Source organism: Bos mutus, chromosome 3 (assembly GCF_027580195.1).
Source record: "Bos mutus isolate GX-2022 chromosome 3, NWIPB_WYAK_1.1, whole genome shotgun sequence".
Classification (NCBI taxonomy): domain Eukaryota; kingdom Metazoa; phylum Chordata; class Mammalia; order Artiodactyla; family Bovidae; genus Bos; species Bos mutus.
The window spans coordinates 80,589,414-80,606,905 of NC_091619.1; the positions used below are offsets into that span (position 1 = coordinate 80,589,414).

The window sequence follows — 17,492 nt, forward strand, 5'->3', positions numbered from 1 at the left end:
TTTCTGATAGTTTTTTCAATTCAGTAACTATCTTCACTGGGAAATGCCAAACCTGATCTCTCTCATCGGGCATACCAAAGCAATCTATCTGCCCACTCTCTGTTTCTGTTTTGCATGCAACTCTAAACCTAACAAACAGGCTTCCTGACGGAGAAAAAAAAAAATCAATGAGTTTAAATGATACAGAATTTTATGTCTTTATGAGTCACTTTTTCACACTAAAACATGGAAGCTTCATAAAATAAGTTAATATTTTGCTTTCAAAGCAACAATATTTGCCTTCATTATAAATAAACAGGATTCATTTGAGACAATGATTTTTCAAGTGAAAGGATTAAAATAATCCCATTAAAACCAAAACAAAGGTATTTTATGTTCTTATATCTTTATTAAAGTACTTACTTTGTAAACCTGACTCAATAGTAACTCATATTTTTATTATTACAAATTTGTCTTTAATAATACATAATACACTTAAGGCAGATTTACCTTATAGATGGTCTCAGTTCTAAACACCACCACACTGATTTATACAAATAGCAAAAATCACATAGAAGAACATCTAATGATAGCTTTCTTGGTACTTATCTTTAGATTTCAAAACTGTATAATAAGTCAAGTTTCCATAAATTTCATTTTTGAGATAGGAAACAAACAATTTTGCCTTTATCTGCTTTGATTAGATGTAGTTGTTATTAGTAATATAACCTTTAAATCTGTGGGGAAACCAATACTTTACCTTTATTCCTCAGAGAAGGCTAACAGCAGGCAAAATAAAAAACCGTTATAGAATCATACTGTTAAGTATTACCTTAACTCAAAATTCTCATATAATTGTATCATATCACAGCTAAAAATTACTATTTAATATATCAAGATATATCCAAAAATGTCCTTTGGTTGCATTAATATCAGGGGGCTTAGGCAGCACTTAAGATTCTTTCTCTGGTCTTCTGGTGATTAGTATAAACTGAAGCTTTTGAAACTATTGGGTGATGCCATTTGGGGGGCCCAATACCGGAAAACCTCCAGGAGAATAGTGGACCCCAGTGGAAGAATTGGAAGACTAGAAGATTTGCAGTTAAGGTAGATTTATCATTAGCAGAACTTCAGGGAAATAGGAATGTGGTCAGAATCACTTAATATTTATTAGAAATCAGGATTCAGTAAATCATTTCTCTTTCAGAAAAATATCTTTAAAATGTGTATATTTTCAAATGCTCTTTTGTTTAAAAGAACATATAAAATTAAGATACTGGTGAAAATAAACCAGTTTTGAATGTACTTGTTTCTCTTCATTTTTCCACCTTCAAAGGATTTCTTCTCATCAAGCACAAATGTGCTATTCTTTACAGCAAGACAAACTCTTCTGTGCTAAATCTTTTTATTCTTTTCTTTTCATCCTCTGAGAAAAGGTCTTCTTCGTTGGTTGTAGTAGATGTAAAATCATAGTCTCTGGAATGACCATTTACAAAAGTAAATAAGGGATATTTCTCCTTAGAAGAAATTTTCAGCATCTGTAACAGAAAGTACAGAAGAATCCCTTATTGGATGCAATAGCGCACAGCAGGACCACATGATGAAATCTAAAGTTCTAGCCCTGAACTTCTCCTGTTAGCTTCTCCCAGTGACATTTACCCAGTGCTACTGCTTTACTGTTCTGGCTAAAAGACAAAAGTTGACCAGTACTTACTGTACGGTTTATTTCCAGCTAAATACCTACTTCCTCATTAGGATTAGACCATCAAAAATTAAGTATATTATCATTCCTACCCCAAGCCCCCCAAAGTAAAGTCTTCTGGTCACATTGTTTGAAGAGTTACTAGTGAGTTAAGATTTATCTCCTGTAATAGACAGTGAAACAAAACGGTATCACTGATTATGGCAAAATACTGTGAATGACTGTTTAGTACCATAATGCAAAAAAAAAAAAAAACTAAGTAAAAAATATCCACTCTAATCTCAATTCTACAACTTACTTTGATGTGACTTTTGACAAATCACTCTACCTCATCTATTTTTTTTTAGGTATTCATTTTTTCTTTTTTTTCTTTTTCTAAAAAACATAAATTTATTTATTTTAATTGGAGGCTAATTACTTTACAATATTGTATTGGTTTTGCCATACATCAACATGAATCCGCCACGGGTGTACACATGTTCCCCATCCTGAACCCCCCTCCCACCTCCCTCCCCATACCTCATTTATAAAAGTGGGCAAAAGATATCCAATCTCCTTACCTCAGAGAAAAGTTAGGATGACAAAAAGCAATGAAAAGTTATTTTTTAAAATAAACAAGTTTTATTTAAAAGACCAAAATAATAAGTTTGGTCTTTTCAAAGACTTCCATTTTAAAAAATATATTTCTGTAATAATCTAGTCAATACAAAAACAGTGTTTGTATATACTGCAATAATCCACACTTTACATATTACCTTCTAAAGTTATGTTATATAATATGGAAATAAAATAAGTAATACCTGGAATTTTGTGGGAACACCAACAACCTTTATATAACCTCTGTTAATTTGGGATTCACTGACAAGTCAATTAACTCATTCTAAACCATTTAAGTCTTTCTGTTAAACAGTCTACTTAAAAATTAAAACAATTTAAATTTTGAAGTGAATAAAAATTTTTGAGTGAAGAATGTTTTTATAGAAATAAACATTTCTATTGGTAATCAGGGCTTATAAGAAAGATTCTGAAAAATTTATGTGAGTTACAAAGAATGCTGAAAAAATATCAATAGTATTTATACATCATTAATCACAATCAATTAAATATAACTTGTTTAAGGATAATTTTAGGAGCAAAAACTAAATTCTCTCAAATGTTGATATTCAAATGAAGGCTCATCAAATTCTTATATATTACATTTACAGATTCTCTTGAAACAAGGCTAAAATAAATAGGTAGCCCTAGGATATGATACAATGTTAAATTTAAAATATTTCAATCAGACAGTTAATATGAAATACATTTTCTAACACTGAAAATGAACCATTTAAAAACAATCAAGTACTTAAAAAGCCAGATGTGATGAAAACCTGATCCTATAAATTCATATTGTGATCCTACTTTTTATTCTCAAATTTAATTTATATTCTAAAAAAATGGGAGAGAGAAGGGCAAAAATGTGGAAATGAAAAAGAGACAGAGGGAGCTGGCATCTTTCACCTCCAGCCAATGGTTGGAATACAAGCCAAAATTGTTATCATTTTATATTCATTTAATGTCACTTGTAAAAGTCCAGTATCTAATAGGCAGGTATCATTGCATCATTTTTAATTCAACATAACAGAGCTAACATTATCATCTCTTCATCGTTTCTTTCAAAATCAAGAATTAAGTCATTTAGGTTTATTAGTTGTACATTAACTAAAATTCAAATCTGTGCCCCAAGGCAAAATGTTAGAAAGGAACTCCCAGTCCTTTAATTATAAAATGCACCTACTTTTGCAAACCCACTTGCAATGTAAGGCCTCATTGCTGCTGCTGCTAAGTCGCTTCAGTCGTGTCTGACTCTGTGCGATGCCATAGACAGCAGCCCACCAGGCTCCTCTGTCCCTGGGATTCTCTAGGCAAGAACACTGGAGTGGGTTGCCATTTCCTTCTCCAATGCCTGACAGTAAAAAGTGAAAGTGAAGTCGCTCAGTCATGTCCGACTCTGTGTGACCCCATAGACGGCAGCCCACCAGGCTTCCCATCCCTGGGATTCTCCAGGCAAGAACACTGGAGTGGGTTGCCATTTCCTTCTCCAGTGCATGAAAGTGAAAAGTGAAAGTGAAGTCACTCAGTTGTGCCTGACTCTTAGCAATCCCATGGACTACAGCCTACCAGGCTCCTCCGTCCATGGGATTTTTCAGGCAAGATTACTGGGGTGGGGTGCCATTGCCTTCTCCGGTTTTGTACAATACCGCAGCATGAATTCAGGCTGAAAACCTGAATCAGTACTGGCTTACAATTCAAATTCTCAGGGAAGTTCTTTTTAACTCCCTCGACTCAGTGCCAAGGTTGAGAAGTGGAAGCTTTTCTGTCCTTTTCTGTGGGAAAGTTTATTTCCCTTTTAATTTTATATTTACCTAAGTTGTAGACTTGCAGTGTCCTTAGCTTTTTAATTGGGTCCCTTTTTCCTTATCATGGGTTGTTTTCTTTGTTCTTCAGTGACACATAAATTATGGTATAAAACTGATAGCATCCTAAAATTAATCAAATTTTATAAGGCCTCATTGCCTGGAGAATCCCAGGGACGGGGGAGCCTGGTAGGCTGCCGTCTGTGGGGTCGCACAGAGTCGGACACGACTGAAGCGACTTAGCAGCAGCAGCAGCAGCATACATATTTATTGATTCAGGCTTTGAGAATTATATTTTCTAACTTTTCTAGGTTTAAACATTTTTAAAGACTAGAAGATGAAAAATAAATGGAAAAAAGTGTGTAAATGAAAATTTGGTTTATTTAGATAAGTTTAAATCTTATACCATAAAAAAAACTTGCACACAATGTTTTTGGTGGCTTTATCCATAATTGCCAAAACTTGGAAACCCAACAAAGATGTCCTTCAATAGATGAGTGGATAAACTGTGGTACACCCAGACAGGAGAAAATTACTATATACACTATATACTGTGTGATTCTCTCTATATATACACAGACACACACACACGCATTTTTACATACACACACACACACAGTTGAGTTGAGCAATGTTAAGTGATAAACTGACAAATATAAACATGATATGATAGGAAGAAGTAAATTTAGGACAAATAAAAATAAAAATGCCAATGGAGATTTAAATTATCTAGCTTATTCTCATTTTATAAATGGGAAAATTGAGACCCAAAGGATTTAAACTGCTTTTCCAAGATGACATAACAGCAAAAAGAGATAAACTGAAAATGAATTACTGAGACACTGCCTTATCAACAAGCCTTTCAAAGTTCTAAGTACCATATCAAAAATTTTTCAGATTTTTTAAAAGAATAATCATTGATTTAAACATCTATCAGAAGGGAAAAGTTTAGTTTTCTTTTTTATACTACAAAATAGGAGGCACTGTCAAAACATTAAGGTCCCTCCATAATGGATAATATAAAATCTACACCAAAAAAATTCCACATTAGGTTACCTATATGACTTGGGGTATTATATCAATTGAGATAATATACAAAATAAAGATAATGAAAGTTATTTAATAACTTAGAGAAATAACTATTATATAATGGTAAAGGAAAAACAGCAGATAACACTAGATATAAAATTTAATCTCAGTTTTGTTAAAATAATTTTAAACACGTACTTTAAGAAGTTTGAAGAAAATACAACAAAATATTAACAGTTATCTCTGAATGAAAGACTTAATGGTGATTTTTTTTATACTTTTATCTTCCAAAATTTCTAATATGTATTTCTTATACAGTGAGAAGAAAACCAAGTTTGTTCGTTTGTTTTTTTTAATTTAAGCTCTAACTGGATTTACTTCCCATAGCTATATTTCTAAAGCAGTTCAGTAGTTTACTCAACAGTATCTTTAGAACAGGCAAGTCTTCTGTTCTAGTTTAATAAGACAGCTAAAGATACACTGAAGAGGCTTGATTGTCGAAAAGGCAAATCATAAATGTCTTTTTAAGAGGTCAAATATTTTATATAATTTTTCCTATGTGCTAAATTAATGGGTTTCAGAATTTACAAAGGAAAAACCTGGAGGACAAAAATCAAGTAATTTCTTCCATCATAAAGCTAGCAGTTGTAAAGTAAGAACAGAAAGAGAACCAGAGGACTCCTTCTCCCTAGCCCCAGAACCTTTTCTGCAAGTCTCTGCCACCACACATGTCAAATCAGACCCAGCGCACAGCAGTCTGTACCTATGTGGTCCATGCTGGCCACGATGGAGGTACATATTATGTAGGGGGTAGGTTCTAAAGTCAGGTCTTAATGTGAAAATCAAATGTAGTAAAAAAATTACCTTCAAAAAGTCTTTTAATTATTTAAAGGGTGTTGTGCATAATTCTGTGTATACAACCATGTTTAGTAACATGTATAAGTGTACAATACAGTGTGGTATACAGCAATGCACAATATGAAATAAGAAGTACACATGCACAAATACGTACCATTGAACCGAAGTAAGTTAAATGTACATGTGATGATAATTCCATTCTGTTCCCTCACTACTCAATCTTAAATCCCTGTAGTTGAACTTTTAGCCCTTACTGTGTTCAGTCACTCAGTCGTGTCTGACACTTTGCAACCCCATGAACTGCAGCCTGCCAGGCTCCTCTATCCACGGGGATTCCCAAGGCAAGAATACTGGAGTGGGTTGCCATGTCCTCCTCCAGGGGATCTTCCCAATCCAGGGATCAAACCCAGGTCTCCTGCACTGCAGGCAGATTCTTTACCATCTGAGCCACCAGGAACTAACCATCTACATACAAGAAAATAAAGACTTATATTAGAAAAATTAAATAAATACATGTACTCTAATATACCCATCTGAGTGATGAATATAAAAGTTGAGGGATTAAGTGACAGTCTAAAATACTAAACCATAGGGACCTCAGCATTCTTCACTTCCTGCTCTAGGAGCACAGAGAGGCAACATACATTCTACAGAGAGATGGTAGATTTTTTTCTCTGAAAAAAAATAAAACAACCCCAGAGAAAAGATTACCACTTAATAACACTTGGGGGTCACCTAGTAAAAAGTAAGGCTCATCACCTGATCACCTTAGTATGAAGGTCACCAGCTAAAAAGCCATACTCAAACACAGGGAACATCTACTCAGCTCTTTAGTGCCCCACTTTCAAGTATAAACAGACACAGAAGATCACCAGTCATTTGGAGGAAAGCATCAAATGGAAAATTGGAAGATTAAAACAAAAAATAGAAAACCAACCAAACAAAAAGGATCCAACAGGAAGGGAACATAAAAAGCAAAGGAAATGGAGGAAAATTTCAAAATTACTATAATTAATTTCCTTGGGGGAGAAGAGAAGATAATACACCCATTAAAAAATGAAAGAATCCCATGAAGAATGAGTAATAGAAAAACATAAATAACTCCCAGAAATGTAAATATCATGATTGAAATTTAAAAACAAAAGCATTAAAAGATGGAGAAAATCTCCTAATACAAAAAGATAAAGACAAGGAAAATAAAAGGAAAAAAAATACAGGAAAATCAGAGGACAATTCAGAGGATCCAACAACCATATAATAAAAATTCCAGAAAGAAAGAATGAAGAAAACAAAAGATAGGAAATAATGCTATATCTATTTAAAAATTTTTTCTTCTCAGACTGGACGGAAACAAGACTCAAGGAAAAGGAATAAACCAGGACACATAATGAAGTTTTAGAATACTAGGGATAATTAGTAATAGCTAACACATTATATAGTACCTACAGAGTACTAATCTAGTAATCATTTAATTTTCATAATGATGCTACTGAGAGAGGTAGCTATTGTTATTTTCATTCCATGAGAACACTGATGCACAGAGAGGTTAACCAGTGAGGCCAGAGGTATACAGTCATGAGATGGTGGAGTCAGGATTCAAATCTGAAAACTTTCAGAAAGAAAAAAATGTTTACATTCAGAGGAAAATAATCCACAGTGACATTAAGCTTCTCAACAGCAACATTAGACGCTAGACGGGAGCAGAGCAATGTTTCTAACGTTTGGTGGGACAGGAGGCAGGGGATTATTCCATTCTAGAATTCTATATAATATCAATAAATGAAAAGATAAAGATGGTCAGACGTGTAAGAATTCAAAAACTTTATCATCTACTCATACTTTTCTTTGAAAGTATGCTTTCATACTAGAAACTGTGCTTCAGCAAAATGAAAGTGAAAGTCACCCATTCGTGTCTGACTCTTTGTGACCCCATGGACTGTATAGTCCATGGAATTCTCCAGGCCAGAATTCTGGACTGGGTAGCCTTTCCCTTCTCCAGGGAATCTTCCCAACCCAGGGATTGAACCCAGGTCTCCCACATTGCAGGCGGATTCTTTAACAGCTGAGCCACAAGGGAAGCCCAAGAATACTGGAGTGGGTAGCCTATTCCTTCTCTAGCGGATCTTCCCAACCCAGGAATCAAACCGAGGTCTCCTGCATTGCAGGCGGATTCTTTATCAACTGAGCTATGAGGGAAGCCCATGCTTCAGCAAAACAAGGGATTAAACTAAATAAAGATTCAGAAGATAGGGGATCCAACGCAGAAAGGCAGCATTAGGGAGTTCCAAACAGACAATTCTGCATCAAGTCTAGAGAAGAAAGAAGACTGCAGCCAAGAGAAAACTGAGAGAGAAAAGTCTCCAGAAAAAGAAGGAAAGAAGAAAATGATGTATTTTCTTACATTTATATTCATGAAAAATTTGCTGCTAGGTACTTGACAGATATGAGTAAAAAATTAAAAGAAATATCAGTCAGTACGGGATTCCCAGGTGGCTCAGTGGTAAAAAAAATTCATCTACAATGCCAGAGACATGGGTTCAATCCTGGACCAGGAATATCCCCTGGAGAAGGAAATGACAACCCACTTCAGAATTCTTGCCTGGGAAATCCCATGGACAGAGGAGCCTGGTGGGCTACAGCCCATGGGGTCACAAAGAGTCGGTCATGACTTAGTGACTAAAGAACCACAAACAACAACTCAGTATGTGCAAAGGAAATAAAAAGGGGAGAGGTAGTATTTACTCCAAGAAAATAAAATTTAGAGAAAAAAGAAATGTAATCATAGTATACCATGTGATTAATGAACAACATTATGTTGTTGCTGATATTGTTTGGTCGGTGGCTCAGTCAGTAAAGAATCTGCCTGCAAAGCAGGAGACCTGGGTTCAATCCCTAGGTCAGGAAGATCCCATGGAGAAGGAAATAGCCTACTCCAGTATTTTTGCCTGGAGAATTCCATGGACAGAGGAGCCCGGTGGCTACAGTCAATGGGGTCAGAAAGAGTCAGATACGATTGAGTGATGAACACTTACATTTTCACAGTAGTCAGATAAGAGAATGTAGGAACTGCACAATTATTCAAGAGTATGGGGCATCATGTCGGTAACTTACTCTCAAACAGCTCAGAAAAAAATTATTTGTATTATATTTACAACTTTTCTATAAGGATGCAATTATTCCAATTTTTAATAAAGACAAAATAGAATGTATTAAACAAGAACTGAGTGAATTTATCACCAGCAAATAGCACAAAAGAAACAGTAAAGGAATTGTTCAGAAAGAAGTTAAAATGATCCCAGAGGGAAGTAAAGTAATACAGGAAAGATTGAAGGGCATCACAAAGGATAACACTGACTATTTAAAAAATAACACCTTGTGGAATTTAAAATATGTATAGGGTTAAATTATATAACAATAAAACACAAAAACAGGCTTCAAGGAAATAAATATTACTAGACACTTCCCTGTAGCTCAAATGGTAAAGAATCTGCTTGCAATGCAGGAGACCAGGGTTCGATCCCTGGGTCAAGAAGATCCTCTGGAGAAGGGAATGGAAATCCACTCTAGTATTCTTGCCTGGAGAATTCCATGGACAGAGGAGCCTCGTGGGCTCCCGTTCATGGAGTCGCAAAGAGTCGGACACGACTGAGCAACTAACACACACACACACATTTCTTCACAGGCCACCACCACCAGAGTACTACACAGAGAGGAGACTGAAACACTACCCTGTCTTCCTATAAAAAGGCCTATTTACTTAACTAGAGTTTCATCCCAAGGGACAGGCTTTAGTAACCCTCAAATATACAGGCAAAGGAGGCACTCCCAGGGCAATTAGGCAGGGAGACACCATCCCTGAGCACTCCTGTAGCCTCACTACAGTTCAGCAAGACTCCCCAGGATGGAGCTTAGACACTGTCTAGAGCCCCACTTTTTGTAACTGTCATCCAGGGGACACCATCAAACCTCCTGGTCTGGAGTCCAGCAGTTACTGACTATGGCCCTACAAAACTGCATCAGTTCAGTCGCTCAGTTATGATGGACTCTTTGCAACCCCATGGACTGCAGCACACAAGGCTTCCCTGTCCATCACCAACTCCCGGAGCTTGCTCAAATACATGTCCATCAAGTCAGTGATGCCATCCAACCATCTCATTCTCTGTCGTCCCCTTCTCCTCCTGCCTTCAATCTTTCCCAGCATCAGGGTCTTTTCAAATGAGTCAGCTCTTCGCACCAGGTGGCCCAAGTACTGGAGTATCAGCTTCAGCATCAGTCCTTCCAATGAATATTCAGGACTGATTTCCTTTAGGATTGACTGGTTGGATCTCCTTGCAGTCCAAGGGACTCTCAAGAGTCTTCTCCAAAGCCACAGTTCAAAAGCATCAATTCTTCGGCGCTCACTATCTTTATAGTCTGACTCTCACATCCATGCATGATCACTGGAAAAACCATAGCTTTGACCTTTGTTGGCAACATGATGTCTCTGCTTTTTAATATGCTGTCTAGGTTGGCCATAACTTTTCTTCCAAGGAGCAAGCGTCTTCTAATTTCATGGCTGCAGTCACCATCTGCAGTGATTTTGGAGCCTAAAAGAATAAAGTTTGTCACTGTTTCCATTGTTTCCCCATCTATTTGCCATGAAGTGATGGGACCGGATGCCATGATCTTAGTTTTCTGAATGTTAAGTTTTAAGCCAACTTTTTCACTTTCCTCTTTCACTTTCATCCAGAGGCTCTTTACTTCTTTGCTTTCTGCCATAAAGGTCGTTGTCATCTGTGCATCTGAGGTTACTGACATTGATTCCCTGAATCTTGATTCCAGCTTGTGCTTCTTCTGGGCTGGCATTTCTCATGATGTACTCTGCATATAAATTAAATAAGCAGGGTGACAGTATACAGGCTTGACGTACTCCTTTCCCAATTTGGAACCAGTCTGTTGTTCCATATCCAGTTCTAACTGTTGCTTCTTAACCAGCATACAGATTTCTCAGAAGGCAGATCAGGTGGTCTAGCATTTCCATCTCTTTAAAAATTTTTTCACAGTTTGTTGTGATCCACATAGTCAAAGGCTTTGGCATAATCAATAAAGCAGAAGTAGATGTTTTTCTGAAAGTCTCTTGCTTTTTCAATGATCCAATGGATGTTGGCAATTTGATTTCTGGCTCCTCTGCCTTTTCTAAATTCAGCTTGAACATCTGGAAGTTCATGGTTCATGTATTGTTGAAGCCTGGCTTGGAGGATTTTGAGCATTACTTTGCTAGCATGTAAGATGAGTGCAATTGTGCAGTAGTTTGAACATTCTTTGGCATTGCCTTTCTTTGGGATTGGAAAGAAAACTGACCTTTTCCAGTTCTGGAGACATTGCTGAGTTTTCCAAATTTGCTGCCATACTGAGTGCAGCACTTTCACAGCATCATCTTTCAGGATTTGAAATAGATCAACTGGAATTCCATCACCTCCACTAGCTTTGTTCATAGTGATGCTTTCTAAGGCCCACTTGAATTCATATTCCAGGATGTCTGACTCTAGGTGAGTGATCACATCATCATGGTTATCTGGGTCATGAGGATCTTTTTTGGATAATCCTTCTGTGTATTCTTGCCACCTCTTCTTAATATCTTCTGCTTCTGTTAGTCCATACCATTTCTGTCCTTCATTGAGCCCATCTTTGCATGAAGTGCTTCCCTGGTACCTCTAATTTTCTTGAAGAGATCTCTATTTGTTCCTATTCTAGTGTTTCCTCCATTTCTTTGCATTGATCACTGAGGAAGGCTTTCTTGTCTCTCCTTGCTATTCATTGGAACTCTACATTCAAAGAGGCATTCATCCTCTTCTCCTTTGCCTTTAGCTTCTCTTCTTTTCTCAGTTATTTGCAAGGCCTCCTCAGACAACCATTTTGCTTTTTTGCATTTCTTTTTCTTGGGGATGGTCTTGATCACTGCCTCCTATACAATGTCATGAACCTCCATCCATAGTTCTTTAGGCACTCTACCAGACTAAACCCTTGAATCTATGTGTCACTTCCACTATATAATCGTAACGGACTTGATTTAGGTCATACCTGAATGATCTAGTGGTTTTCCCCACTTTCTTCAATTTAAGTCTGAATTTGGCAATAAGGAGTTCATGATCTGAGCCACAGTCAGCTCCTGGTCTTGTTTTTGCTGACTGTATAGAGATTCCCCATCTTTGGCTGTAAAGAATATAATCAATCTGATTTCGGTATCAACCACCTGGTGATGTCCATGTGTAGAGTCTTTCTTGTGTTGTTGGAAGAGGGTGTTTGCTATGACCACTGTGTTCTTTTGGCAAAACTCTGTTAGCCTTTGACCTGCTTCACTTTGTACCTCAAGGCCAAATTTGCCTGTTACTCCAGGTATCTCTTGACTTCCTCCTTTTGCATTCCAGTCCCCTATAATGAAAAGGACATCTTTTGGGGTGTTAGTTCTAGAAGGTCTTGTAGGTCTTCACAGATCCATTCAACTTCAGCTTCTTCAGCATTACTGGTCAGGGCATAGACTTGGATTACTGTGATATTGAATGATATTGAATGATATTGAATGAACAGATATTCTGTTGTTTTTGAGACTGCATCCAAGAACTGCATTTTGGACTATTTTGTTGACAATGATGGCTCCTCCATTTCTTCTAAGCGATTATTGCCCATAGTAGTAGATATAACAGTCATCTGAGTTAAATTCACCCATTTCAGTCCATTTTAGTTCACTGATTCCTAAAATGTCAATGTTCACTCCTGCCATCTCCTGTTTGACCACTTCCAGTTTGCTTTGATTCATGGACCTAACATTCTAGGTTCCTATGCAATATTGCTCTTTATAGCATTGGACTTCCATCACCAGTCACAACTATAACTGGGTGTTTTTGCTTTGGCTCCATCTCTTCATTCTTTCTGGAGTTGTTTCTCCACTGATCTCCAGTGGCATATGGGGCACCTACTGACCTGGGGAGTTCATCTTTCAGTGTCTTATCTTTTTGCCTTTTCAAACTGTTCATGGGGTTCTCAAGGCAAGAATACTGAAGTGGTTTGCCATTCCCTTTTCCAGTGGACCTCGTTTTGTCAGAACTCTCCACCATGATCCGTCTGTCTTGGGTGGCCCTACACGGCATGGCTTAGTTTCACTGAGTTAGACAAGGCTGTGGTCCATGTGATCAATGTAGGGTTAGTTTTCTTTGATTGTGGTTTTCATTCTGTCTGCCCTCTGATGGATAAGGATAAGAGGCTTATGGAAGCTTCCTGATGGGAGAGATTGATCCAGGAGAAAGAAGCAGTGTCCCCACAAGAGACTGACCCAGACTTGCCTGTGAGTGTCCAGGAGTCTCCAGCAGAGGCATGGGTCGGTGGTGGACTGCTGAAGGGTGGGGGGCACTGAGTGCAGCACTGCATGCATGGGACCTCTTGAAGGAGGTTGCCATTATCTTCATTACCTCCACTATAGTTTGGCCCCTGGTGGCTCAGAGGTTAAAGCATCTGCCTGCAATGCAGGAGACTTGGGTTTGATCCCTGGGTCAGGAAGATCCCCTGGAGAAGGAAATGGCAACCCACTCCAGTACTCTTGCTTGGAAAATCCCATGGACAGAGAAGCCTGGTAGACTACAGTCCATGGGATTGCAAAGAGTTGGACACGACTGAGTGACTTCACTTTTCACTTTCTCACTTTATAGTTTGGCCTCAGCTCAAACAATAGGGAGGGAACACACCCCTGCCCATCAACAGAAAACTGGATTAAAGATTTACTAAGCATGGCCCCACATATCAGAACAAGATCCAGACCCAAAACTGCATTTAGCTGCATATTTTAAAAGCTGCTGACTGAGGGTTTAGCACCCCATCAGCCTGAAATTAGGTGTTAAATGAGGTTCCTCCCCTTGAAACACTGACAGGTCTCAGTAGGCTCTCAACAACACAGGTATATCAAGAATAAACCAGGAGATACTCCAAAAAGAGCCAGGATGGGTGAGCACCCTGAGTCCTGCCCTGGTGCACAGCAGTCAAGGCACAAGATGGCTAGGCAAACCCCCCAGCCCTACCATGCCCACGCAGCAGTTGACCCACAAAAGGGCCAGGCAAGTGCCTTGAACTCCACCCACCCCTCACAAATACAAAACTTTAACTAATCCTTACCTACACCATGCAGACATTGAGCCACAATTGGGGTAGGTAAGCAATTTAAGTTCTGTCCTCCCTGCACAATGGCCAAGTCACAATCAGACCAGGCAAGGGCCCTGAGCCCAACCCTCCCCACACAGCAGCCTCAGTCCTTTCACAGCTGGTAGGCACACAGCCCACACAAAGGACTCCCATAGAGTACCTGACACTGGTGACCAGGGGAGAGTGCATTTCTGAGCCACATGGTACAGCTCCTATATAAGATCACTCCTTAAGACAGAAGCAGCCATTGTAGCTCATACATACAGACAAACAGGCAAAAGGAGGAGACACAGGAATATGTTCCAAACCAAAGAACAAAGCAAATCCCTCCCCCAAAACCTTAATTAAACAGAGATAAGCAACCCATCTGATAAAGAGTTCAAAACAATGATCATGAAGATCCTATGATCTCAGGAGAAAAATGGATGAGCAAAATGAGAATTTCAAAAAAAGACAGAAAATATAAGAAAGTACCAAACAGAAGTTGGAACAACTGAAAAATACACTAGAGGGGTTCAAGAGCAGAATGGCTTTAAAATAGAAACACGAATCCAGAAGACAAAGCAATGGAAAACATCCAGACAGAGCGGCAATATGAAAAAATAAAAGAAGACAGGACAATATCAAGCAGAATACTGTTTCGATTATAGTGATCTCAGAAGGAGAAGACAGAGAGAAAGGACCAAAAAGTTATTTGAATAATGTCTGAAAATTTCCATAATTGGGGAAAGGACACAGATACCCAGGTCTAAGAAGCCCAGAGAATTCCAAATAAGATGGACCCAAAGGAAAACATACCAGCCACATTATAATGGTAAAAGTTAAGGATAAAAAGAGAATCTTAAAAGCAGAAAGAGAACAGCAACTTATTTTGTACCAGGGAAAGCCGATAATGCTATGAGCAGATTTTCAGCAGAAACTTCACAGGCCAAGAAAGGAGTGGTACGACATATTCAAAGTGCATAGAGGAAAAAACTGCCAACCAAGAATTCTCTACCCAGCAAACTTAGCGTTCAAAATTGAAGGACAGATTAAGAGTTTTACAAATAAATAAAGCTAAAAAGTTTATCACCACTAAAATGCTACCAAAAATGCTAAAGGGACTGCTCTAGGTTAAAAAGAAAAGCACTAATTAATAAGAAAGCATATAAATGTAAAAATCTCAGTGGAAAAGGTAAATAAATGATAAAGGTAGTAAATCAGTCATTTATAAAGTACAAATGGTAAAAGACAAAAGCAGTACAAAAACTTTGAAAATGTAATAATTAGTCAAGGGATACATAAAATAAAAAGATGTAAAATATGTCAGCAAAAATATCAAACATGGAGTCAAAATGAATGTGTTCAAAATTAAGTTACTATCAACTTAAAAGAGATTTCTATGTACAGAGAATGTTATATGTGAATCTCACAGTAAGCACAAAGGAAAAAAAGTAAATATACAAAAGAAAGTGAGAAAGGAATGCAAATACATATGCCACCTACAAGACACTCACTTCAAACCTAAAGACACTGATTGAAGTGAAGAGATGGAAAAAGATATACCATGAAAACGGAAACAAAAAAGCTAGGCTAAGGCAATAGCACCCCACTCCAGTACTCTTGCCTGGAAAATCCCATGGACGGAGGAGGCTGGTAGGCTGTAGTCCATGGGGTCGCTAAGAGTCGGACTCGACTGAGCGACTTCACTTTCACTTTTCACTTTCATGCACTGGAGAAGGAAATGGCAACCCACTCCAGTGTTCTTGCCTGGAGAATCCCAGGGACGGGGGAGCATGGTGGGCTGCCATCTCTGGGGTCGCACAGAGTCGGACACGACTGATGTGACTTAGCAGCAGCAGCAGCAGCAGCAGCAATACTTAGACAAATTAAACTTTAAAACAAAAACTATTAACAAAACGCAAAGAAGGGTATTATAACAATAAAAGGTTCAATCCTATAAGAGGATACAACATTTTGTAAACATTTAAGCACCACCATGGTGTGTGCACACTCAGTCGCACAGTCGTGTGACACTTTGTGACCCCATGGACAGTAGCCCACCAGGCTTCTCTGTCCATGGGATTATCCAGGCAAGAATACGGGAGTGGGTTGCCATTTCCCCCTCCAGGGATCTTCTCAAACCAGGGATTGAACCCATTTCTGAGTCTCCTGCATTGGCAGGTGGATTCCTTACCAATGAGCCACCTGGGAAGCCCATGCATCCAACATAGGAGCACCAAAATATATAAGCAAATATTAACGTAAATAAAGGAAGAAATACACAGCAATACAACAATAGTAGGGGACTTTTATTCTCCACTTATATCAAAGGACGGATCATCCAGACAGAAAAATCAATCAAGAAACATCAGCCTTAAATGGCACATTAGACCAGATGGACTCAATATAAATATATACAGGACATTCCAGTCAGAAACAGCAGAACACTCATTCTTTTCAAACGCACATGGACCATTCTATAAGATAGATCACACGTTAGGTCAGAAAACAAGTCTCAATAAATTTAAGAAGATTAAAATCATACCAAACATCATTTTCAACCACAACCAACAATAGTATAAAACAAGAAATCAATTACAAGAAGAAAACTGAATACACTATATACCTGAAACTAACATAATATTGTAAGTCAACATATATCTTCTCAAATTAGGGTTTACATTTTGTTCAGATAAATATCCAGAAGTGGTATTGCTGGATTGTATTGTGGTTCTATTTTTAGTTTTTTGAGGAATCTTCATGCTATTTCTCATAGCAGCTGTCCTACTTTATATTACCATCACCAATGCATGACAGTTTCCTTTTCTCCACATCTTCACCAACCCTTGTTATTGTCTTTGTAATTTTAACCATCTAGTGTGTGTGTGTATAAGATGGTAAATTATTGTGATTTTGCATTTCCCTGATAATTTGTGATGTTAAGCATCTTTTCATATGTTTGTTAGCCATCCGTATGTCTTCTTTAGAAAAACGTTTATTCAGGTCTCCTGTCCATTTTTAAATAGAGTTTTTTGTTTTGTTTTGTTTGCTGTTTAGTTGTATGAGTTCTTTAAATATTTAGATATCAACCACTTATCAGATATATCATTTGCAAATATTTTCTCCCATTCCATAGGTTGCCTTTTCATTTCGCTGATGATTTTGCTGTGCATTAACTTTTTAGTTTAATGTAGTCTCATTTGTTTATTTTTGTTTCTGTTGCCCTTGCCTGAGGAGATATATTTTAAAAAAACATTGCTAAGACTAACAGCAAGTGCTTGCTGTCTATGTTTTATTTGAGGAGTTCATCAGGGATACTGATACGCACCCCTTTCTCTTTTTGTAGTGTCTTTGTCTGGATTTGGTATTAGGTTAAT

At 37.8% G+C, this 17,492-nt stretch overlaps 1 protein-coding gene across 3 annotated transcripts in view; it reads right to left on the reverse strand.

Annotated features, from left to right (window-relative positions):
- Positions 1–274: 274 nt before the first annotated feature.
- ATG4C (autophagy related 4C cysteine peptidase) overlaps positions 275–17,492 on the reverse strand; it is a 97,923-nt gene continuing 80,705 nt past the window's right edge. Inside the window, exon 10 of one of the 3 annotated variants that reach the window (XM_070367916.1) lies at positions 275–1,517. In XM_070367916.1, coding sequence (XP_070224017.1) covers positions 1,350–1,517 — 168 coding nt within the window. In that variant the 3' untranslated portion in view covers positions 275–1,349. The remainder of the gene's footprint in view (positions 1,518–17,492) is intronic. The other 2 variants (XM_070367915.1, XM_005899847.2) reach the window with 2 other exon arrangements.